At 35.8% G+C, this 24,534-nt stretch overlaps 1 protein-coding gene across 6 annotated transcripts in view; it reads left to right on the top strand.

The window, feature by feature from the left end:
• Positions 1–19,516, top strand: part of TBC1D30 (TBC1 domain family member 30) — a 120,181-nt gene extending 100,665 nt beyond the window's left edge. For 3 of the 6 annotated variants that reach the window (XM_031940891.1, XM_031940893.1, XM_031940892.1), the window contains 5 exons: positions 1,839–1,945; positions 2,782–2,921; positions 14,297–14,503; positions 14,662–14,721; positions 16,235–19,516. In XM_031940891.1, the coding sequence (XP_031796751.1) occupies positions 1,839–1,945; positions 2,782–2,921; positions 14,297–14,503; positions 14,662–14,721; positions 16,235–16,998 (1,278 nt within the window). In that variant the 3' untranslated portion in view covers positions 16,999–19,516. The remainder of the gene's footprint in view (positions 1–1,838; positions 1,946–2,781; positions 2,922–14,296; positions 14,504–14,661; positions 14,722–16,234) is intronic. The other 3 variants (XM_031940890.1, XM_031940889.1, XM_012551587.3) reach the window with 1 other exon arrangement.
• The last annotated feature ends 5,018 nt before the right edge of the window (positions 19,517–24,534 follow it).

Here is a 24,534-nt window from a genome sequence, read left to right as displayed (position 1 = left end):
TGTTTATTTCTGTATGAATTTTGGAATAGATGGTCACTGATATTCCTTATTGCTATAAAACTCTGTAATTCTGTGAGGCAAAAGAATACATGATAATACATGATATTTATATGGTGTCTTTTGAAAAGTGCCTTATGTATACTTTCTGATTTATGAAATAACAAAACTATGAAGTAGGCACTAAGGATATTGTCCCCATTTAATGGATGAAGAAACTAAAGCTCTGAGAGGTTGTGATATCTCATCTTTGGTCACACAGTGGGGACGTGTCAGAGATGGGATGGGAGCCCAGGTTTTCTTGACTTTGGGCTCACTGTTTTCCATTATTCTATGCTCCCTCTTGTTTATAAATGGTCTGTGCCATTCTAGTATTGCCTAGGCAGATTTTCTGAAGCCTTAGAGATATTTGATATTGTTTGGTAGAAGCTTCAAAGACTAGTTTGGGCATCAATATGTTTGAATCACTTTGCTGAATAAATTCCCTGAGAAGCTGAGGGAAGAAGCATCATCATAGATTTACCAAATATTAGTAGTTGTCTCAGAAAAGAAAAATAAAGAAATACAATTAAAAGTTGAGATCAGTTAGAACATTGACCTCTAAACTTTGTGCAATACATTAATATAAATAAAAATTTCTGGAGCATGTATTTCTCTTTGTATATATATGTGTAAAGATATGTATGTTTTCACATGTAATTACTGTGTTAATGTATTAATGTATGTCATAAAAGATACACAAAATAACTTTTAGAAACTGAAATAAGGATGAAATGAACAGTTTAACTTGATTTGTTAACAATATAAAAAACCTTTTTGTTGCCACTAAAATAATTATCAATACTTTTTAGCAAAAGCAATGATAGAATATACTTCATTAATTTTGAAAATATTCATTTGACCCTTTTGTGTTAATACAGGGATTTTTGAAGATTGGATTCTGAATTTGCCTTATTTTATATAATATTTGTTTTTAATGATCATCATTGCTGAAATAGGTACATAGATCCCAATGGAAAAAAATATATCATTGACTGTACTTACTAGATATCAACTTTTTTTTTTTTTTCATTTTTTCAATCTCATCTAGCTCCCACTTGAACTCTTTCTTTCAGTGATGTTGAATTCAGTACTCTGGGGGGGGGGGGGGGGGAAGGATCCCAAATGGCTTTTTAAAATATATATTTAGACATTTCACTAACAGCTCATGGTTTCCACCTTTTTTTGTTTCTCACACTTTTTTTGTTCTCTGAAATGAGCAATTAACAACTTCCTTCAAAACTCATTCACACCCTTGGGAAAAGGTGATATGTATAGGGGAAAAAAATCCCTGCATTTATTCAATCACAAGGTCATCCACCAGACTTAATGTTTACCCAAAACTCTGATCTTGGATGTCTATTTTTTGTTGCTCTCCCCCCCCCCCCACTCTTATCTTTTGACTAAATTAGAAAAAAGCAGGGAATGCCACCTTTTATGTGGTGGGGATGCCTGAGCACTATTGATGACTTTGTGTTTTTCATCAACATAATGTAATGGAAAGAATAGAGTGGGGTCCAGAAGATAGGTTTGAATTCTGATTGAGTCCAGAGCTCCTGGCTCTAAATCTATGAAAATGCCTGCCCTATGAAAAATGACTGAGTACCTAAGAAAAATGACTACTTACCCATGCAAAAAAGAAGAATGAAAAGACTGCTTACCTCTGAAAATATAAGATTTCCTCACCACCCTTCACATGAGAAGAAGTGTCCCTTTTTGCAAAACATCTTCAACAACTCTGTAGGATCAATGAACAGCCACTTAAAGCTAACACTGCCAAACTAACATTTCTCTTTTTTCAGACTGTTTATTCCATGGCCCAGTTTCCTTTTCCTCAATTGGCAGAGCTAAGGGAGAAATACACCTACAATATTACTCCATTCCCAGTCAAACCCACTTCAGTTTCTGGGTAAGTGTGTGTTTTTTAAAGGACTAAAGATGCCATTGCCTTCATTTAGAATGTGAAATCCTTGAAGTGGAGAAGTTAGTTTTTTATCTTTGTGTCTATAACTGATATGCATATTGTCAGCACTTAGTAAATCTGAGTTGAACTGAATTGAATGTTACTAATGAAACATCGATTTATGACAATATTATAGGAATAACATCATATAGAGAATCAGAAACCCCTTCCTTTTTTGTAGGCTTTCCATGTAATTTTAAGAGAGAATCTCAGAGCAAATTGTTATGGTTTGATGTTGTTTCCAAACATGATTTGTAGGGGGAAATTGGCAACCAGTTAAAAGCATGATCTTTAAGGGGCTTCTGGATGGCACAGTAGATAGAATTCCAGTCCTGAAGTCATGAGGACCTGAGTTCAAATGCAGCCTTAGACACTTAACACTTACTAGCGATGTGACCTGGGCAAGTCACTTAATCCTAATTGCCTCAGCAAAAAAACAAAAAAAACAAAAAACCAAAAAATCCAAAGAAGGTTAAAATTTGCAAGTTTGAGACATAAATGACAAGAAAAATGGATAGGAGTGGGATTGGGATGGACAGGAGGGGAAGACAGATATAAATAGGATCCATTCTGAGCCAAGATCTAAATAGGCATATATATACAATTAGTTTCCTATTTGCTTATTTTTAGTTTCCAGAGAGAACATAGGACTTTATAATCAAAATAAAGCTCATTAATTTTTATCATTGTTTGCCACATTATTACATCTGTCACGTTTTTAGGTCAGTATGTTCTTTAAAACATCAACCATACTCTTAACATTTTTTTTTAATCTCTCCCAGACGGCTTGGCAGGAACAGAGACAGTGATGAAGAGAATGATTTAGATGAGGAGGATGCTATTGTCAATGCAGTTGGATGTCTTGGACCTTTCAGTGGATTCTTGGCCCCAGAACTACAGAAATATCAAAAGCAAGTTAAAGGTAGACAGAATCTCATTTTAATGTGTTTTATATTATTATAATGTTCTGAGTCAATTGAATGAACCAATATTGAAGACAGCTCAAAATAACAATTGAGAGCCAAATGTGTTAAATTTTCAGTGTGAGCATTTATATCTTGGAAATAGGTAAATGATACCAATCACAGCTTATTATTTTGTTGATTGTCTAGATTTAAGAAAATAATAGAGAAAATGCTAATATAGATATACTTCAAAAGTATGTTCTGTGTGCAATTTTTTCCGGAGAGTTGGTTGTTATGGGCGGGTTTCCTATAATTGGTTCATTTTGCTGGTCTAGTTGCTACCTGAAAAAAGCTTTCTAAAAATATCTTCATTTGGTCCCCAATAATGTAAGAGCCAATGTCCACAAAGAAGATAGATCTGTTTTGATGAAATGTAAAATAATAAGATTTGATAAAAATTACATTTTCTTATTTTTAGGGGGTATGTGGTGGGAAGTAGCAGACAAAAGGGTTAAAATTTGCAAGCTTGGAACATAAAAAAGTAGGAAAGTAGGTAGGGATGGGGTTGATTTGAACAAGAGGGGAAGATAGGTGTAAATGAAATCCCTTCTGAGCTAAGATCTAGATAGATATACATAATTAATTTCCTATTTGCTTATTATTTAGTTTGTTAGTTTACAAAGAGAATATAGGAATTTATAATCAAAATAAAATTCATTAATTTACATTCAGTTTGCCACATTATTACAGTTCCCACATTTTTATATCAATATTAAATATTCTGGGCATAGATTTAAAAAGTGAATGGGAATACCTTGCTTTTAATCATGTAATATTTTAGTATCTCTTTGCATTGTAAATAATAGGAATGCAAGATAAAAATTTATTTAATAGTTTCATGGAATCTTATTTATTTATTTTTGCTGAGGCATTTGGGTTAAGTGACTTGCTCAGTCACACAGCTAGGAAGTATTAAGTGTCTAAGGCCAAATTTGATCTCAGGTACTCCTGACTTCAGTGCTGGTGCTCTATCCACTGAACTACTTAGTTGCTCCTAGTTTCATGGAATCTTGAAGCTAGAAAGGAGATTTGAACTTATCTAGTTGAGCCTTTTCTCAATGGAAAAAATATGTTTTTCTATGCCATCTCTGATGGATGATTAACTAGCCCTCATTGAAACTGTTTCAATGACTGGGAGATCAGCACTTTAAGAATTCTTTCCTCTTCAAGAAACTGAGATTTTTCCTTCCTTATACAGCTTATCTATTTGTTGTTCAGTCATGTCTGACTCTTCATGACTCCATTTTAGGTTTTCTTGGCAAAGATACTGGAGTGGTTTTCCATTTCCTTCTCAAGTTCACTTTACAGATGAGGAAATTGAAGTAAACAGTGAAGTGACTTGCTCTGGGTCACTCAGTTCGTATGTGTCTGAGGCTAGATTTGAACTCATAGAGTTGGGGTTTGACTGATTCCAAGCCCAGGGCTCTATACACTATGGTGCTACTTAACTAGTAATGCCATAAGTTGTCTATTAGGTTCTTCCTGAATGTTTGTTACACTATTCCTTATCTACAAACAGCCTGTCACCACACCCTTCAAGCAGATAAGCAGTACATAGATTAAAGAAACTTTTTGTCTTTACACAGTCAGCATTTATGATTTTTCTCCCTTTTTTCTTCCCTGTTTTTCTCTACTGCTTTCTGCTATTCCCCCCCCCATACACCTCCATGTTATAAGTGCTTCTTATCTTTCATTAGGTCTGGTAAAAGCAAGATTTCAGTGGCAGGCTGGAGAATGGAGGGACAAATCCTGTTCATCTTCTTTCCCTTCCTCCTTCTACTGCTTCATTTCCCGCAGGCCTGCTATAATGAGTCATCATATTTGTCCTATGTTCTGGTGTCTCTAGGTTCTTGTCTTCTCTTCACCTCAGAGATTCATTCTCTCAGTTTTCTGTGATGAAATGCCCAGGATAAGCCCAAGTTTGGTTTTCCTCTGAAACATGGGTGAATCTTGCTTCAGGCCTTTGTGCACTCAAGAATTTCTCATTAGCATCTATATTCAATTCAATTCAAGTTTTTATTAAACATCCACTATGTGCAAAACATATATCAATAAATACTTATTAATTATCCACTCTCTTCAAGACACTGTGCTAAGCAACAGAGATATATAGCGAAGCTTCTTAAATTGTGGGTCAATGTGGGGGATCACAAAATTATGACTCAATATCAGTAAATATTAGATTTGTATACCTTTTTATATATCTATACATCTGGAGCCATATAAAAATTTCTCAGGTGAAAAGGGGTCACAAGTGGAAAAATTTTAGAAGTCCTGAAAGATTACAATGCATCTGGTCCTACTTTCAGGGAATTTACTTTCTATAGGGGGGTGGTAGTGGTGGGTTAAAAACGTACATGCAAAAAAATAAATACAAAGCACATGAAAATGTAATTCAATGCAATTTTAAGAGGCAGGAAGAAGTATTAACAATGAGATTAGTAAAAGTTACAATTGAGCTATGAAGGAAGGAGAAACTCCTATAAATAAGGTGAGGGGAGGAGACAACATTCTGAACTAAGGGGACCACTTGTAGGAAGACATTGAGCCAGGAGGAGTGTTATGTGCTAGAAGCAGCTGGCCAGGTCAGTTTGACTGGAACAGAGAATACCTTAAATTTTTTATAATTTTGTAAATACAAAATTATAATTTTGTCTCTTCCTATCAGGCCTGCGTGGAACAACAACAAAAAAAGGAAGTATAATAGGAAACTCAGAAAGGAGACTTACTTTCTTATGACAAGCATAAAAAACCTTGGAAAACTTAGACTGTTTCTTTTTTTTCAGAGACAGAACAATTGCTCAATTTCTGAGATAGTATTCATTTTCAAAGTGGGTCAGAAAGAAGATAAAAGTATCTCGGTGGTGCAGTGGATAGAAGGATGAATTTGGAATCAGCTTGCTTCAAGTTCTTCTTAGCTGTGTGGACTGGGAAAGTCATTTAATGCCCTCTTCTCAGTTTCCTCATTTGTACCTTTTATCTCACTCCCTTAGGTGCAGATCCTTTCCTCAGTCTGCATGGAATCTCCAGCCTACCCCTACAGAGAGCTACCAGGACTTTTTACCTTTGTACAAAGTCAGGCTAATCTGTATCAAATTTGTGGCCCCTTCTTGCCTTTGTTCATTAAATCAAGAAGACCAACCCTTGTTTGATTCCTGTGTTAGAAAGCTCAGAGATTTTATACCTTGGCTAGGCTCCTTTTCCACTGTCCACAGTCCTCTCTGTCAGTTTCCCTAGATATATGGACCAAAAAAATGATGCCCAATCATTTTATTTTTGATTTTTTGATTAAGACTTGATCTTAAGCATTTTCAAGTCTTTGTGGAGCAGTTGTGAGTAATGACACAGCTGTACTTCTTTTTGCTTTTCCACCACCTTTGCTGGTCTTTCTCCTTCACCCCCTTTCATTTAGAGGGACATGTCCCTTCCTTTACTCAGTCTTTGGTGAAGAGGTGATCCTTCTCGCTGTCAAAGCCAAAGTGTCTGTATATGATCTGGATCTTACTTCTGTCTTCTCCTACATATTTTATCTTCAATCATCCTCTCTCTCAGTTTTCAACCTATCTCACCTGGTTCCTTCCTTACTGCCTTCAAAAGTGCCAGAATGTTATTATCTTTAAAAAACCTTCACTGGACCCTATCATCTCCTCAAACTATTGCCTTAAACCTCTCTGCCCATTCTTAGCCAAATTCCTTGCAAAGTTGTCTGCATTTGCTATTTCTATTTCCTCTTCTCTCTTTACTCCTTCTATTCATAATCCTGGCACCTCCAACAAAATCCTTGTTAGAACTGGAATGGTTCTTAGCTATCATTTAGTTTTCCTTTAAGTCACCGATAAAAATGTTTATTCATATAGATCCAAGGACAAGGCATTCCTTTAGAGACCTTCCCCCAGAGAGTTACAGTTTCATTAAGATCAGAGATCCATGGATAACCATAGATTTAGAACCAAAATGGAGTTTATAGGTCATCTTGCTCAGCCCCCTCTTTTTTTGTTTTTGTTTTCCCTTGCCAGAGATGCAATGAACATTGAGCACATTTGTGACAGAGTGAAATTAACAAGTGGCCCTCTGCCATGATTTTTAATTTAATTGCTATTAAACTAATTATCAGGTATGATATGCTTTATAACATCCAATTATCACTATAAATTTTATCAATTTATCAATTATCACTATGTTTTCCTTTTGAAATGTTTTTCTGGTATTATTTTCTCTGTATCTCTCTCATTTCCATCACCCCATTCCCCAAAAGAACCCTTTCTTTAACAAGTAAAAATAATTAAAATTGGCCATGTCTGAAAATGTATGCTGAGAAGCAAGAGGTAAACGTCACCATCAATCCTCTGAAGTTATGAGTGGTTCCTGCAATGAAGCTTTTCAGTGTTGTTTTTACATTTTTAGGTCATTGTATAGAATATAGTTTTTTTTGCATCCTCTAACCTATATCAATTCATACAAATTTCCCCAAGTTTCTATGAATTCTTTGTATTCATTATTTCTTACAGTACAGTATCATTATGTTCATACACTTTAATTTATTCATTCACTAATTTAAGAGGACCTATTTTTCCAGTTCTTTGTCCCATCCCAGATGTAGACACACAGATATTAGCTTTTTATATGTATACACACACATATATGTGTTTGTGCAGTATATTATCTTCCTAAAATCTTAGTGAAACTTAAAACTGCACTAAGGGCAGAGGTCTCAAACATGCTAGCCATGTCAGGACCTTCTGTCCACTGGACCCTCTGTCTGGTGCCCTTCTTATCTCTACCTTCACCTATTTCCTTACTTCTCTCTCATTATAAAAGGGCCACACTGGGACCCCCTCTTGGCAAAAGTCCCAAACATGGCAGCTTTACGCCTGGCATATCAGTACTTTCTGTCCACTGGACCCTCTGTCCGGTGCCCTTCTTATCTCTACTTTCACCTATCTCCTTACTTCCAAACCCACAATAAAGCTCTTTTATTAATCTAAAAAACCAAAAAAAAACCAAAAACCCAAAAAACTGCACTAAGATTTTTGGTTCACACTGCATGCAACACACACACATACATACATACACTCATATTTATATGTTTGTATATATGAAACATTTCCCAATGCCCATGTGCCCCTTGGGGTATGTTTATAGTAGCAGTATTTTTTGGGTCTAGGATTGTGAATAATTTAGAGATTTATTGTTATAATCCCACATTGTTTTACAGAATGGTTACACCGATTCACAGCCCTGTCATCAGTTCATTTGTATTCCTCTACGCTTAACATTTTTATATGTCCTCATGTTGGCTGAGCCCATGGATTAGCATAGTTAAGTGAAACCTCAATTACTTCAATTTACATTTATCTTATTATCAGTTATTTGGAACATTATTTCATATTATTCTTGATAGCTTACATTTATTCTTTTGAAATTACCTGCCCCCAATTTAACAGAAGTAACTCCCAACTCATGGATCCTCTAGGGGGAGATAGAAATGGCTCCCCCAGGTTCAAGATAATTTGTGGATCTTCATATCATAAAACCATAGTTCATAAGTCTATGCTTAAGTATTAAGTATAAATGATCAGCCAGAGTACCATGAATAGTTTAAAGCAAACAAATTTAATAAATTCGCATGATAAAAAAAAAGCTTCTACCAATAAATTCTCCCATAATCTGGGCATATTTCCCCACAAATACATAGTGGGGAAAAATGGACATATGCAGGAACATGTGGTATAGTAGTGATATTGTGCTGCCCCCTGGTGGTTTCATAATCTGTTCAGTGCTACTCAGACATGGCTCCATTGGTTGTTGTCCTGTTGGACACATCTCCATCAGTCGCTGGTTGGGTGCTTAGTCATAGGATGCTGTCTCAAACTTCTGGCTCAGCTGAAATTCTCCACTATTTTTTCCTTTAGGGAATAAAAAACAATGCTATGCTATTTTAGTTTGGGAATACGCTGAAACCTTTGCCTGGAACCAGCCAAAACTTCCCCTTATATTATCCTGTCTTGTTCCCTCAGTCTTGGCTCCCCAAGTAGAGATTCTCAGCCACAGATACCAGACTCCTTATTTTTTTATTCATTATTTAGATTCAATTTTATTTTTAGGTCTATATTTTCCCTTTCTCACTTCCTCCTCTTCTCATTAAAAAATCCAGAAAAATAAAACTGTTACAAGTATGAGATACCAAGCTCTAATCCTCACAGTTATATAACATTCTTGAGTTTAATCTTTTTCGTTCACTCTACTTTCCATGGCCAGCAATACTATACTTGGAAAACTCTGTGGGAAACTCTACTATTTCTTATGGTTAGCATGCCATACACCGCCCAGTTTTAATTCCTCAACTATAGACTCAACCAGGTGATGGTTATTTGCTCAGTAACAACTAATATGTTCTAGAGCTGCACAAAGGCTCTTCTGTTCTCTTTTGCAGATAAGTAGCTGCTGGGGGAAAGGCACATTAACAAAGCAAACTCGGGGGATGGTTTAAACTCTCTTGGATATATTGTTGTCTAAAGTACTGAAAACTCATCCATTACCACTAGGACCCGAATTTCTCCATCTTATCTGTAAGGACATCATAGAAGACTTTGACATGTACTTTGCAGAAGTCCAGATACCGTCTTTGCCATTTACCCAGTATAACAATCAAATAATTATAGTAGACAAGGAAATGAGGTTGGCCTGAATTAGACTTGTTCTTTGTAAAATCAGATTGCTTTTAGCAGCAATTCTGGTATTCTATTTGTATAGTATGGAAGGAGGGAAACTCACTGAAGTGCAAAGATTGAAAAAGAACACAATTGGTATGGAACATGCTGGAGCCTCCTGAGGACTGTAGGTGAGGTGGGGGCTGTTTGTCTCAGCTATTTTGCCCAGGGCTGCAGCTGGCCAGGGCCTATAAAAGTATCATTCAAAAGAAAAGGAGCTGAGACATCCTTATTCAAGCAATAGAAAGATCATGAGGGGAGAATGGAGGGGCACATTCCAGGTACAGCTCAGAGGGGCAGGATTGAGGAACCTGGCGTTCTCCCTTGGGTCTCTTGATAGTAGGCTTATTCCTGGGAATCTCTGTTCGGAAAAGTTGTCATCTTCAGAGATCAGATGTGGCATATTCTAGAACAAGGGAGATGCTGTGTAAAGATGAAGAACATTTCTCAGGGTTTCTGAGCATAATCAGAGAAAATAATGAAAGTGAACTGATTCCACTCATTAAAAATGCATAAAAATACATAACCCCAGCTGAGCCCTCATTGCTGCTCAGTGATCTTTCTTTCCTGGTGTTCTTTGATCCTATCTCATTCTTTGAGGTGTCTTTAAGACTTTTTAAAATTAATTTTTTCTTAAACACAAAAAAGTAGCACAGAAAAAGATTTTATGTGTAACTATAGTTTGATTACATTTAACTTGCTTTATTAAAAAGATATATAATGAATTCAACTTGTTACTTTCAAAATGGTCTGATTTACACTAATCATTCTCCACAGTGACTTTTGCAAATATCTCTTCTTTCCACCATCAACACTTATTTGTATCTGTCCCCTTAGAGAAATTAAATGACTTCTTGTCCAGGGTTATATAGCTTCTAACTATAGTTAGAATCTGAAGTAGATTTTGAAGTCTGAAGTAAAATTTGAAGTCAGTCTTCCTGACTTTGAGTCCAACACTTTAACTTCTGAATTTGTTTAAATCTCCTTAATCTAAAAAAGGACAGTTTTCCTTTAACCCTCCTATTAGGGGTAGGTTGGTAAGAGTATAATGATTGGTTCTTCAAGAGAAAAAAAGGACATACACCAACTTTTAAATTTAATAGTATTATTTACATCTTCTCCATTATTTTCTTAAGTCTAGATAATTAATAAAGTAATGTATAAGGTCCTGATTTGTAGCATTTGTTAATTTCTGATTTTCAAATGCTCCCACTGAAAAATATAATAAGCAGTTCCTGTGCCATTTAACTCCAGCACATGTTTCTGCTTCTAATCTACCTAGGAATCATCTCATCTTTCTCCCCACCTCTGCTAAATGTAAAAAAAAAATTAATTTGTGAAATAATACAAGCACTACCATAACATAGAGTACAATAAAAAACATGATTGCTCATAAAACTTCAAAGCTACTATGTGCGACTTTCTATTACTTTCAAATCTACAAAAAATATTATCATATAAATTTCTTTTTTTTCTTTTTATTCCTCTTCCCTTCCTCCCTTGCCCTAGAGATTGTTACCATTAGACATAAATAGATATACATATAATTATTCTATACATACTTATATTTATCAGTTCTTTCTCAAGATGCAGTTAGCTTCTTTCTTCATATGGCCTTTATAATAGTCAAAATAACCTATTTGTTCAAAGTTGTTTTAAAAAACAATTATTATTATCATATATAATGTTATTGGTTCTGCTTATTTTGCTCTTCATTATTTTATGCAAGTCTTTCCATGTTTTTCTAAAATCATTGAGTTCATCATTTTTTTATAGCAGAATGGTATTCCATCACATTCACAACTTTTTCAGCTATTCCCCAATTGATGGGCATTCCTGCAATTTCCAATTCTTTGCCACTACAAAGAGAGGTGCTTGAAACTTTTAAAACATTAGATTATTTTTCTTTTTCCCTTATCATTTTTGGAAACAGACCAAGTAGTATTGCTGGGTCAAAGAGTATAAATCTCAATTACATGTAAAAACAATTAACAATTATTAAAAAATTTTTTTGAGTTCCAAATTCTTTCCCTTCCTTTTCTCCTCTCCTAATTGAAAAGGGAAGTAATCTGACATAGATTACAGATGTGTAACCACAAAAAGCATATATCTCTGTTAGTCATATTATGAAAGAAAACAAAGACAGAAAATAAAAGAAAAATAAAAAAATAAAGAAATAAAGAAAAAGTATACTTCAATTACATGCAGACTCCATCAGTTCTTTTTTCTGAAGATGGATAGCATTTTACATCATAAGTCCTTCAGTATTTTCTTGGATTATTGTATTACTGAGAATAGATAAAACACTCAAAGATGTTTAGTAAAAATATTGCTGTTACAATGTACAATTGTAATGTTCTCCTTGGTTTGATTTCCTTGGAGTGTCTGGGAGCAGCCTTTGTTTCAGTTCAATAATCACCAGAAGAGTGAGTGGGCTGGGGGGGGTGGGGTAGAGGGTGGGTGGTGGGTGGGAGTGTTGAAGTCCAAATCCTTTATTATCTCTTTGCCTGGGGCTGGGGCCAGATTTCTTGAGGTCCTCCAGAATGTATCTTGGTTTCTGTGGGGGAGGCAGGAGGACCACCACCACGGTCTCTGTCTTCCCTAATTCTGTCTCTCCCTGAGTTTGTCTGAGCTTATATGCTCTCTTATCATAGGTGTGAATCTTGTGGAACTATTATTGAGTACTAAGTACATGTACTGAACTAGAGAACTTATTTATTTATTTTTTTAAAAATAACTTTTTATTGACAAGAACCCATGCCAGGGTAATTTTTACATTATCCCTTGCACCCACTTCTGTTCTGATTTTTCCCCTCCCTCCCTCCACCCTCTCCCCCAGATGGCAAGCAGTCCTATACATGTTAAATAGGTTACAGTAGATCTTGGATACAATATATGTGTGTAGAACCGAACAGTTCTCTTGTTGCTCAGGGAGAATAGGATTTAGAAGGTATAAATAACCTGGGAAGAAGAACAAAAATGCAAGCAGTTTACATTCATTTCCTAGTGTTCTTTCTTTGGGTGTAGCTGCTTCTGTCCATCCTTGATCAATTGAAACTAAGTTAGATCTTCTCTTTGTTGAAGAAATCCACTTCCATCAGAATACATCCTCATACAATATCGTTGTTGAGGTGTATATAATGATCTCCTGGTTCTGCTCAATTCACTCAGCATCAGTTCATGTAAGTCTCGCCAATCCTCTCTGTATTTGTCCTGCTGGTCATTTCTTACAGAACAATAATATTCCATAACATTCATATACCACAATTTACCCAACCATTCTCCAATTGATGGGCATCTATTCATTTTCTAGCTTCTGGCCACTACAAACAGGGCTGCCACAAACATTTTGGCACATACAGGTCCCTTTCCCTTCTTTAGTATCTCTTTGGGGTATAAGCCCAGTAGAAACACTGCTGGATCAAAAGGTATGCACAGTTTGATAACTTTTTAGGCATAGTTCTAAATTGCTCTCCAGAATGGCTGGATGTGTTCACAGTTCCACCAACAATGTATCAGTGTCCCTGTTTTCCCACCCTCCAACATTCTGCGTTATCTTTCCCTGTCATTCTGGCCAATCTGACAGGTATGTAGTGGTATCTCAGAGTTGTCTTAATTTGCATTTCTTTGATCAATAGTGATTTGGAACACTTTCATATGAGTGGTAATAGTTTCAATTTCATCATCTGAAAATTGTCTGTTCATATCCTTTGACCATTTATCAATTGGAGAATGGCTTGATTTCTTATAAATTAGAGTCAATTCTCTATATATTTTGGAAATGAGTCCTTTATCATAACCTTTGACTGTAAAAATGTTTTCCCAGTTTATTGTTTCCCTTCTAATCTTGCCTGCATTAGTTTTGTTTGTATAAAAACTTTTCAATTTGATATAATCAAAATTTTCTATTTTGTAGTCAATAGTGATCTCTATGAACTAGAGAACTTATTAAGCACCATGCTAAACAACCACTGTCTTTATCAATTCCATTGAATTAGCACCTTGTAAGAATCCTTGTTTCAAATTCAGAGTTCTGGCCCACAGCATACAATGTTCTACTGGTTCTGCTCACTTCACTTTGTATCAGTTCACATAAATCTTTCCAGGTTTTTCTGAGAGCATCCTTCTTGTCATTTCTTATAGCACAATTAGTATTCTATCACAATCATACTTGTTTAGTCATTCCCCAATTGATTGACATACCTTGAATTTCTAATTCTTTGCTACCAGTAAAGAGTTGTTAGAATATTTTTGAATATGTAGGTCTTTTTCTTCTTTATAAAAAATTTATTTGGGATATAGACCTACTAGTTGTATTGCTTAGTCAAAGAATATGCAGAGTTCAAGAGCCCTTTAGACATAGTTCCATAGTTCTGTAGCTTTATAGATTTACCAACAGTGCATTAGTGTCCTAATTTTCCCATATCCTCTCCAGCATTTGACATTTTGTTTTTCCTTTTAAAAAAACCTTCTCCTTTTTTTTCCCCTCTTCCTTCTTCTTTCTTCTCCTTCCCTTCCTCTTTCCTTTTTAAGGATCATAGCACATTTTATTCCTATTGATCTCCAGGCTCCCCACATTAACTATTTTTCCTTTTTCTCTCTTTGTTTTCTTCTGGTTATAGATACAAATGAAGAACAGAGTCTGGGCTCTAATAACATTGCCGAGCTAAGCCCAGGAGCAATCGATTCCTGTCGAAGTGAGTACCATGCTGCCTTTAACAGCATGATGATGGAGCGCATGACGACAGACATCAATGCCCTGAAGCGACAATATTCCCGAATTAAAAAGAAGCAGCAGCAGCAGGTTCATCAGGTGTATATCAGGGCAGGTAATATGAAGTTTTGTTTGAATCAGTTTTCCATGGTCTAAACTACTGTGAATATGTGAAGCAAAGAGCCCTTGGTCATCTAGCTAATGGCAGTATAGTTGCTGGAGTCTTGTGGAAGCACCCATGCTGAGTATATCACTTTTACTTTGTTTTATCAGGCTCTAAAGAAGGAAAAGATCTTGAGGTCCTGTTAAATTCCAAGGACCACTCAACTAATGGTATTTAAACATGCTTTTGATCACCAGGCTTATGGAGATGGGTTTGCTGTTGATTCTGATAAGTGTAAATCTGTTCCATCCTTGGACTTGAGATTATTTTTGTCTTTTATTTTTTTAGGTGCATTACACCTGAAAATCAAATATAGAAATCAGCATTAGTAGATGAAATCACACACAAGCCATTTATGTAACAAAATCACTATTAAACTTTACATCAAACTTGAACCCTTTAAAAAGATGTACCATGACAATGAGAAAATAAAATACTGTGGATTTTAGTAAGCTCTCTTGATGAGAGCATGTCCTGTGGATGTCAAAGTCTATGTCCATGACCTCAGTTTGTCTTTTTCCCATCCTACTACTTATAGCATGGGAAACTGGATGAGAATGAGTGGACAGTTCAGCATAAAATCATCACTGGAAAAAAACCACTACTGGAAAAAAACATTCAAAGATATGTGCCCTATTTATGATAGCCTTATAAAGGGTGACTTGTTTCTGGTGCAATTTTGTGACACTCTTTTCCAAGGATTGGAATGTTCTTTTGATTTTTAATAATCCAATCATCACAAGGTTGAAGGCTTAATAAAAGCTGTTAGCTATTGGGATGATTCTGTTCAAATAGCCTAATGGAAATTATATTTTCTCCAAACTAAACCAAGACACACACTTAATCATATTAGAGACCTGTGACTGATTTTGAACAGAAATTGAAATTTTTTGACTTAAGGTAGAAGAATGATGAGAAACAACATGAAAGGTTAAATTCAACTTTAAATCATCAGCAAGTAAAAAACAGGGTACTTGGATTTCTTGGATATTTCTGCTAGTTAAGAAGTAGCTTATTAGTGCTTACTCTGTATCCTAGAGAATTAAGTACCTCCATGGATTTAGAGATGGAAGAGAACTTAAAATCATCTAGTCTTCTTTTATAGAAAACTGGTTTGCTTCAAGGTATTTTTGATACTAAGTAGAAAAGAAATGGATTCTGCATTTTCTTCTTTGTGTCACATTTGAAAACAAATTTCATGTAAGCAGTTGATTCAATTTGTATTTAAACTAACCCAGAACTGGATATTCTTAATCCCTTCAGCTTCCATTATCCCATTAGGATTTTTGTCATTGCCATATTAAAGAGAGTTGTGGCTATTGTAGTAAGTACCTTTCCTCCTGTCCACCCTCATTCACTACCAGATGCTTCCTTCCTACTGGGAATTGTGCCATATTCACAACTCTAAGGTTTACATGAGTTTATATAAGGTTACACGTAATAGGAGAGGATCAGATCCATGGCTTGTATGGAATTTATCTTTTAACAAAGCTGCTAATTATTGGGTTGGTTCTAGTTGAATAGCCTAATGATTTTGTTTTCAGTCATATTCTTTTATTCTAAGTAGAGGGATATATGGGCTCTCACACAATGTCTATTTGGTGGTGGATAACTAACCCCTCTGAGATGATGTTTCCCTATGTTTTTAGCACATTTCACATTCACTTTTAACATTTCTTTCAGATAAAGGGTTAGTGACCAGTCTCCTCCCATCTCAGGTAAATCATTCTCCAGTAATAAACCACCTTCTTTTGGGAAAGAAACTGAAAACAAGTAACAGAGCGACCAAAAATGCGGTCATCCACATTCCTGGTCACACAGGAGGCAAACTGTCTCCTATTCCTCATGAAGACCTTAAGACCAAACTCAACTCTCCTTGGCGTACTCACATTCGTGTTCACAGAAAGAATATAACCAGGACCAAGAGCCAGCTGGGTTGTGGGGACACCATTGGACTGATTGAAGAGCAGAATGAAGGCTGCAAAACTACCAGTCTGGGTGCAGCAGAGGAAATGACCTCCACCACTGCAGGGAAGGCTGGAGGAGATGGGGGCAGCTCTGATGACAGCACAAGTAGGACAATTGATGGACAGTCTCCTGAGCCTGTGTTTAGAGATGCCAATGCAAATGTGGCAGAGGTCCAGCTGAAGCTAGAAACCTTGGAGCTTAATGAAAAGAGCGCTGCTGAAATGGAACCCAGGGCTAGCCAGACCTGCCACCAGTATGGACCCGAGCCACGGATCCCTGTCAAGCCTCCCCAAGCCAGCTATACAAAAGCACATGTCTTTAGCCCCTTCCCTAGTGTCAAGCCACTTCGGAAATCAACCGCAGCCAGAAATTTGGGGTTATATGGCCCAACAGAAAGAACCCCAACTGTCCATTTCCCCCAGATGAGCAGAAGCTTCAACAAATCTTCTAATGGTAACAGTGGCACTAAAAAGCGATGACATTCTGTTAGGACTCTATAGTTTGAATCAGTCTCTCTCTCTTTTTTAAAAATAGTGTTGTGGGTGTTCAGTCTCACAACTCCAAAAGAATTTTTTTTTTCCAGATTAAAAAAAAAGCAAAAGGATGGGTAAAAGTGCAAAAACCAGCATTATGAGAATTGTGGTTCTCACAACAGGAACTAGGTAGGAGAATTACAGAGGGACAGAGAGTAACCACATCCACTTGGGAAACAAATGGAGTAAAGAAGATGTTGTGAAACAGTAAACTTGTGTGATTTTGATGTGAAGTGTGTTCCTGCTTTTTCATTGTGAGCTGTTTAGAAAGGCTTATCTTTTTCCAGAAATTCTTCCTATATGCTGTGGGCCTCTAAGAGACCCAGTGATGACGCCAGTTTGAGTGTTTTATCAGCACTCATACACAGGTACACATTTGCTCGCTATAACAAGAACTGTGGAATATAAGATTTCTCATCAGCTTCACCAGCTTCCTTTTCCTGTGTGTATGTGTATATATATGTGTGTACGTACATATGTGCATATGAAGGCATGTTTTCCCTTTGGTAGTTTCTTTTAGCTAGTGTCAAATTTTCATTGTATCCTCATGTTAAAAGTTCTGGGAGGAAATCTAGATAGCTGTCCTATAATTTTGTATTTTTGCCTTGTTACCTACTGAATGCAAACAGTTTTGTTTGTGAAAGCTCAGTGTCTGACTCATGATTATACTTGTAATTTATGATGCACAGAACATAGTTGGGTCATGCATTAATATAGCACTTGGTGTGTATGCTTTTTTCCCACTGAACAATTCCCAAGTTATTTGATTTTCTATAAATTTCTTCTAACTTACAAATGTTTTTTGGTTGTCAGTGGTATTTATGACTCAATAGTTGGTGATTTAATTTGTTAAGATGTTTTCAGTGTGCTATAAGAGTGTACAGATACCATGATGATCACAACACTCAAGGGGTGTTCATCTTCAAAAGCCAAGAAAAACATGTTGCTGAAACCTGGGCTCTTGTGGAGAAAACACTTTATTACTAGAATATGGCTTTATTTCAAAGGAGGGCAACTGAGTTCTTAATATTTTCCTTGTACATCCTTGTACAAATATTTTCCTTGTACATCCATCACCAGGGCCCTCGGTAAGCAAGACCACAAATGTTATCTCCTCTCTACAGATGGAAACTGTACACACATGTACAAAGCAATATGCCAATGAGTCAAGATAAACACCCCTGTTGATCATTTTGACGTAGACCTATCTCCTTCAATTGATCAGCAGGTACACTGGCCACAACCATGTCAACACCACACTGAAAAGCCAGTTGCCATGACTGTGTAAGTGACTCCAAGATCTCTGGAGTAGGGTTTTCCTGCCAAATGGAATAGAATCCTGCCTCGCTGTACCAGGAAACCACTTCAGATTTTTTGAGCCTTAAGAGAGAGCTCATTCTTCATACAGCTGTCTTCTAGCAAAACAGAAGGTCCATTTCTCCCTCAAACTCTTAAAGGAAACAGATTGAGCCTCTTTCAGTGGAGTCTGCAAAAAAAAACAGACAGAGATGCTTTTAGAAATGAAAGAAACAAATCCAATTGCACTTGTATTACTAATGCTGTAACTAAATTTTTATAATGGTCTTTTTAGGATGAAAAGGATGTGATTCATATGAAGGTTAGGTGAAGATTAAAAATGAAGGAAAAAGAATACTTATTTTATTTTCCTCTTTCTCCCCTCCCTCAAGAACTAAAAATTGAAAAATATGACAAATAATTCATTACAGTTTTTATCTTTAGTTTCATAATATCCAAAGGCAACTTCTCAGGAAAAGTAGAATGGAAACCTACTTGATTTAATATCTCCCACCTCCCACACCCCCAAGGAGATCACTTTTTTCAAAGTAAAATTGGAGTTTTTCTTCTATTAGTTAGATTTTAAGGATAAGAATAGCATTACCTAAAATCTTTTTCATCTTCCAATCTTTCCCCACTCATCTAAATGAGTCATACCCCTCATTAACTGCATCTTTAACTATTTCTGCCTCCATTTCAGTATGTGTTTCAATCCTTTCTTCTTTTGGATGAATTCATTACCAGCCTAAAACATGAAGCAGAGTTTCTGAAACAGTAGCCTGAAAAATTTTTTAATTGGTAACTGCATTTCAAAATATTTGGTTTCCTTTGTATTTTGCTTTGTGTTTTTAAAAATATGATTCTGAAAAAAGGATTCATAGTTTTCACAAGATTTTCCAAAGGGGTCCATAATGCAAAAAAGTTAAAAACTGGCATAGGAGGTAGAAGAAAGTTATGAGCAGCTCTAGCCCTTAAGGAGAAATCTAAATATGAGTCTCAAGTCTTTGGCTCTTTAAAGGTTTCCTTTGATCTTTTTGCAGGCATAGGTCTGCCTAGTTGGTAAGAAGGAAGCCCGTTATTTCAGTGCCTCATTCACTATAAAAATTTCTCTACATCAAGATGGATCCAGAATAAAAAAAAAACAGGTCCAGATATTGGAAAAAAATTAGATTGATAGATTCTTCTTAAAGAAGACTTTTGTATCATCCACACTCTCATTCAACTCAGTTTGTTATATGCAAGGCACTGTGGAAAGATTGACCTAAAACTTTCTGTATTCCAGGTAATTACAATTTTGTGAGTCAATTAGATTAGGCCCCCTTTCCTGCCTTATAGACTAAAACATGTCTGTGTAGGATTATACAATACATATGTAGAAAGACTTTTTCTTAGGCACTGTTACCTTTTTACACACTGGGATTAGTATGCAGACAGCAGAAGTAATTAAAGGTCTCTTTATTTCCAGCTTTACTGATATTATATTCTCAAGCATTTACCTTGGGAATTGATTCATATAGATGTTTCTGCACCCCTTCCTCCTTTTATATCGGTCTTTGGAATACTGAATCTAATTGTTTGTGCATGTTCACAGCATTTTATTGCTTCTAACTTTCGTCTCCTTTTTGTGGAAAGCTATATGGATTACAGAAATGTATACAAAGTACTTCTGACCATGGCATTTAGATATATTGATACCCTTTCATAACTCCAAACAGACATAGAGCAGTTCATATCCCTTCCACCCATTCACCTAGACTCAGAAAAAACTGTAAGAAATATCTGCTTGCTTCCCTGGCCCAAATAAAGCATGGACAATATAGGTTTGCCCATTGTCTTGTCAAAAGATGAATTTTGATGGCAGCTTAGAGCCCTTTTTATCTTGGGGACTAGAGTTGGGAAGTGATCTTTAAGGGATAGGATTTTGCCTTTAGCCCCAATTAGGATGGTGATATAAGAATTTCAGTGAAGGAGATGTATCTGAACTGAACACAATTTGGAATTGTGGGACCTAAAGGAAATGATAATTGGACTTTTCCTTCTAGGGTATATGTATGGGTGTGAGTGAGTGTGGTGTGTGTGTGTGTGTGTGTGTGTGTGTGTGTGTGTGTGAGAGAGAGAGAGAGAGAGAGAGAGAGACAGAGAGAGAGAGAGAGAGAGAATTCTTCTGAAAATTTTTATATTGAATGCCTTCTGCATGGCAAGTAGTCCAGATAAAACTTGGAATTGGTAGGTGGGTGAATGGAAAGAATGGAAGAGGGCATTTATGAGCATAAGAGATAGATTGAATATCACTTTTAAAATGATCTGATGTTTTCATAGTGTATAGTCCACCTATTTGAAGTCTATGCTTTTTACTGTGCATCTCACTGGGATATTTTGTGACTGATATTTTCTTGTCTTTTGTCAGGCCTTTGTGGAAAAACCAAAACTTTTTTCTGTCTAAAAAGAATGATGATGATTAATAAAACTGTGAATTTTTAATTGTATTGAGTAGTGGTGTTTTACCCAGAAATAGAACTGTGCAAAGATGAGAACCTAACTTATGATACCTATGAACTATTTAGTAGTCTTTATTAATCTTTTAAAATAAAAAAAAATTCCCCAAATAGGAGTCAACTTATACAACTATTTATATAGGCAGTTGGGAGTCCTTTCCATGGCAGAATGCAGTATCAAGGAGGCTGACTGAATAGTATAGGGATGTGAGTGAAAATCAAGGCTGTTGTGATCTCCCCCAGTTTCAAAGCAGAAGAATTTCTTTTGCCCAACTGCCCAAGAGTTAGATGCAATGACCTTTACACAAACTCTACTTGTACCTTTTGCTATATATTAATGGGAATCCACATGGAAGACACATAGTACCAACACAAACATGGTCATATGTGTTCTCATCAACAGATAATGGAGGAAACCATTGTATAACCTAGTTATTCCTTAATAACATTTACCTCAAATATTAGGATATTTTATACCAAAATCAGTCAATCATTGAGTTGCCAGAATTACTTCAATTCTGGACCTTATTGTTAACTGATATATGAGACACTGAATTAAAGGATGGAGGAGTAGTGGGATTCAATCCTTTTCTGGAGCACAATATTTATAAAGTCACTTCTCATTGACCTAGGAAAGTTTGGGTACTATTCTGCTTGAAAAGCAAGGAAGACAACTTTTTCAGGGCACTTTCGAATTCCATGTTCTCAGTGTTACTGTTCTTACTTATCAAACCCTAGTACTTTATAAGATGATGCATCCTATAGTGGGTATTATACATTAACAGTAATTTTGATCTGTTAAGTTTCAGGTGATAAAGAAGAAAATTTGGGGAGGCAATTTAGGTAATATCACTCTTAATTTCAGCTAATGGTAGAATTTTAAGTTCCAAAATCCTTGTGAAAAACTTGTAAAACCTCAGTTGCCACTAGAAATCTCATTGCTTAGGCATTTTTCTTCCTTTTGGGAATGTCTAAATCCTGCAGGCTCTTCTTGGAAAGTTCTGTGCTCCCAATAGTATATGTAGATTTTATAATGTTCCCTTCATCTCCCAGTACTGCTACATGCTCATTTAGAATTCTTTGTAATTCATTGGCCCCATAACACTATTTTATCTAATGCATTCCCACAGAAACAATGAGCAATGATAAATTTTTTTCCTAGTCAAAGGGGGCAAAGTTTTATTAAAAGTAACATAACCCCATTACAAAGCAGACTGAATTCTAAGGGAATCCAGTAAACAAACAAAACCAAGGAGAGTCATTTTATCCAACTTCTACCATAAATATGCTAATTCTATGTGAGCAGTGATAATTAAAATGCTTATATATATATATATATTTTTTTTTTCCAATTCTGAGTCCTCCCTCTGCCACACAAAAAAAGTTGGCTGTTTTTATCTTTAAAAAATACTTGTATGGTAGCAATAAGAGATTTCCATGGTCCTAGATAAACCTTTAGACCAAAAATGAAAGATCTGGTCACCAAATATCATTTCTGGGATAGAGTTGTTTCTGTGAAAATCATTTGCAGAAAAATTCACTCTGTAGACTATTCCAAGATGGAAAGGTTTCTTATTCTCTTTCTTCTCAATTCCACCCTTAGAATATGGAATTGTTCAGTAACTTCTTTCTCCCACCAGACACAACTTACTCTCTATTTACCATCCTTGGCTTTCTTTACCTTTCAAAGGAATATATTATCAGAGCATACATGAAAAAAAAAAAGGAATGAAAAGCTGGGCTCAGTGTGACAACTTGCCTCTACTAGATCCCCAAATTGAAATGAAATCTTGAAAACATGCTTTACTCAGTTTGGGAAAATCTATAGAAATATAAAAATCAAAATAATTCCCTCTATTAAAGAAGAAAAGCTCCTTTCCTACCAACAAATTTAGAGATCCTTATTCTATATCTTCTCTCTTTTTGCATTTCAACTTTTGCAAATCCCCATTCACAAATAATGAAATGGAAATTGGAGAAATGGTGATCCTTAACCTCCATGATGTAGAAAGGATACTTGCAGTTCTAATTAGAACAAATGGAAGCATCACCAGGCAGATTGATTTAGGCTTTGGATACACAACACCTTTTCAACTTACCAACTTTACCTTTTTCAAGGTAAAACAAACAAAAGAAACCAACTACACAACAACCCATCTGATTGGATGGCTGGAGAGTGGAACATTAAATTCCTCCCAAAGCCTCCATTTATAGCATTTTCACATGCTTCCTATTAACTTCAGAATTGTCTTAGATTATTATATTGCTAAGAATAGTTATGTCATTCACAGCTAATCTTCTTACAATATTGCTGTTACTTTGTATATGTTAACATTTTACTTTGTGTTAACATATGGAAGACTTTTCAGGTTTTTCTGTGAGCACCTTGCTCATCATTTCTTATAACATAATAATATTCATCATAATCACATACCCCAATTCATCCCCTCAATTTCCAATTCTTTGCCAACCCAAAAGAGCAGAACTGGACATTTAAAAGTATCACTGTTCCGAATCAAGAGAAAAATGTGAATAATAATATTACTGTGTTTAATGAGTAAATTACTTTTTAAATTTTAAATTAGATTGTTTTCAATGCAAAATGAACACTACCCCACTCCTTCCAATGGAAAAAAAATTAAAAACAAAATCCTTACAACAGATATTAATAGTTCAGTAAAACTAATTCCCTCTTTGATTATGTTAAAAAAAATAACTCTTTCTGCAGTCTGAATCCATGATGATAGACTCTCTGTCAGAAGATAGATAATATGTTTCATCACAGATCCTCTGAAACTCTGGCCATTATGCTGAACTGAATTCCTAGGTCTTTCAAAGGTATATTTGTAATGTTTTTATTGCGTAAATTATTCTTCTATTTCTGAAAGGATTCAGTTGCTAATGATGAAATATCATGAATGTTTAGGCTATGGTCAAGCTTAAATCAAAAGACCACAATGACATTGGGAAGATTGAAGTGGGGTGGGGGTGGTGGGATTGTTGATCACTCATACTAATCAAAGGAACATCTGGAGCTTTTTCATGCTCTGCCATGGCACTAGCATTGATTGTAGCAGGCTGGAAGTGAAGCTGGATTTGTAGTCAGAAGGTCTGGTTTCCAATCTCACTTAATCTGTTCACTCTTAAAACATGCAAATCACTTAAATCTCTCAGGGCCTTGGATTCCTCATTTGAGATTGAATTAGATGTTTCTTCCAAGTTTAAATCTATGATCTTATGCTAATTTCCTTTAACAATATACCATATTTGATTTCCTGCTAGTTCCAAGGTAAAACAAACAAAAGAAACCAACTACCCAAACTCTAGCATGATTGGCATTTCATACTGGCATCACAGTGTGCACATGAAACCAAGAAAGACCTGAGTTCAGATCCTGCCTCTGATGCTTACTAGCTGAGTAATCACTCACTGACTGATTCCAGAGCAGGTACTCTATCCACTGTACCATCCAGCTGCTTTGTCTTTATAAAAGTCTTCCTCTATTGTTGACCCTGGGTTCTCAATGGCTATGCTTAGAAAAATGTAAGATATGACCTGATATACCAAGAGAGAAAGGCTTCAGCCATGGATCTGCTGATGAGCCATGGACCTATATGTGGATAACTAACCCAGTTCCATAACATTCATATTCCACAATTTATTCAGCTATTCCCCAATTGATGGGCATCCA

Source organism: Sarcophilus harrisii, chromosome 5 (genome assembly GCF_902635505.1).
Source record: "Sarcophilus harrisii chromosome 5, mSarHar1.11, whole genome shotgun sequence".
Classification (NCBI taxonomy): Eukaryota; Metazoa; Chordata; class Mammalia; order Dasyuromorphia; family Dasyuridae; genus Sarcophilus; species Sarcophilus harrisii.
This window is presented reverse-complemented; position numbering and strand designations above follow the sequence as displayed.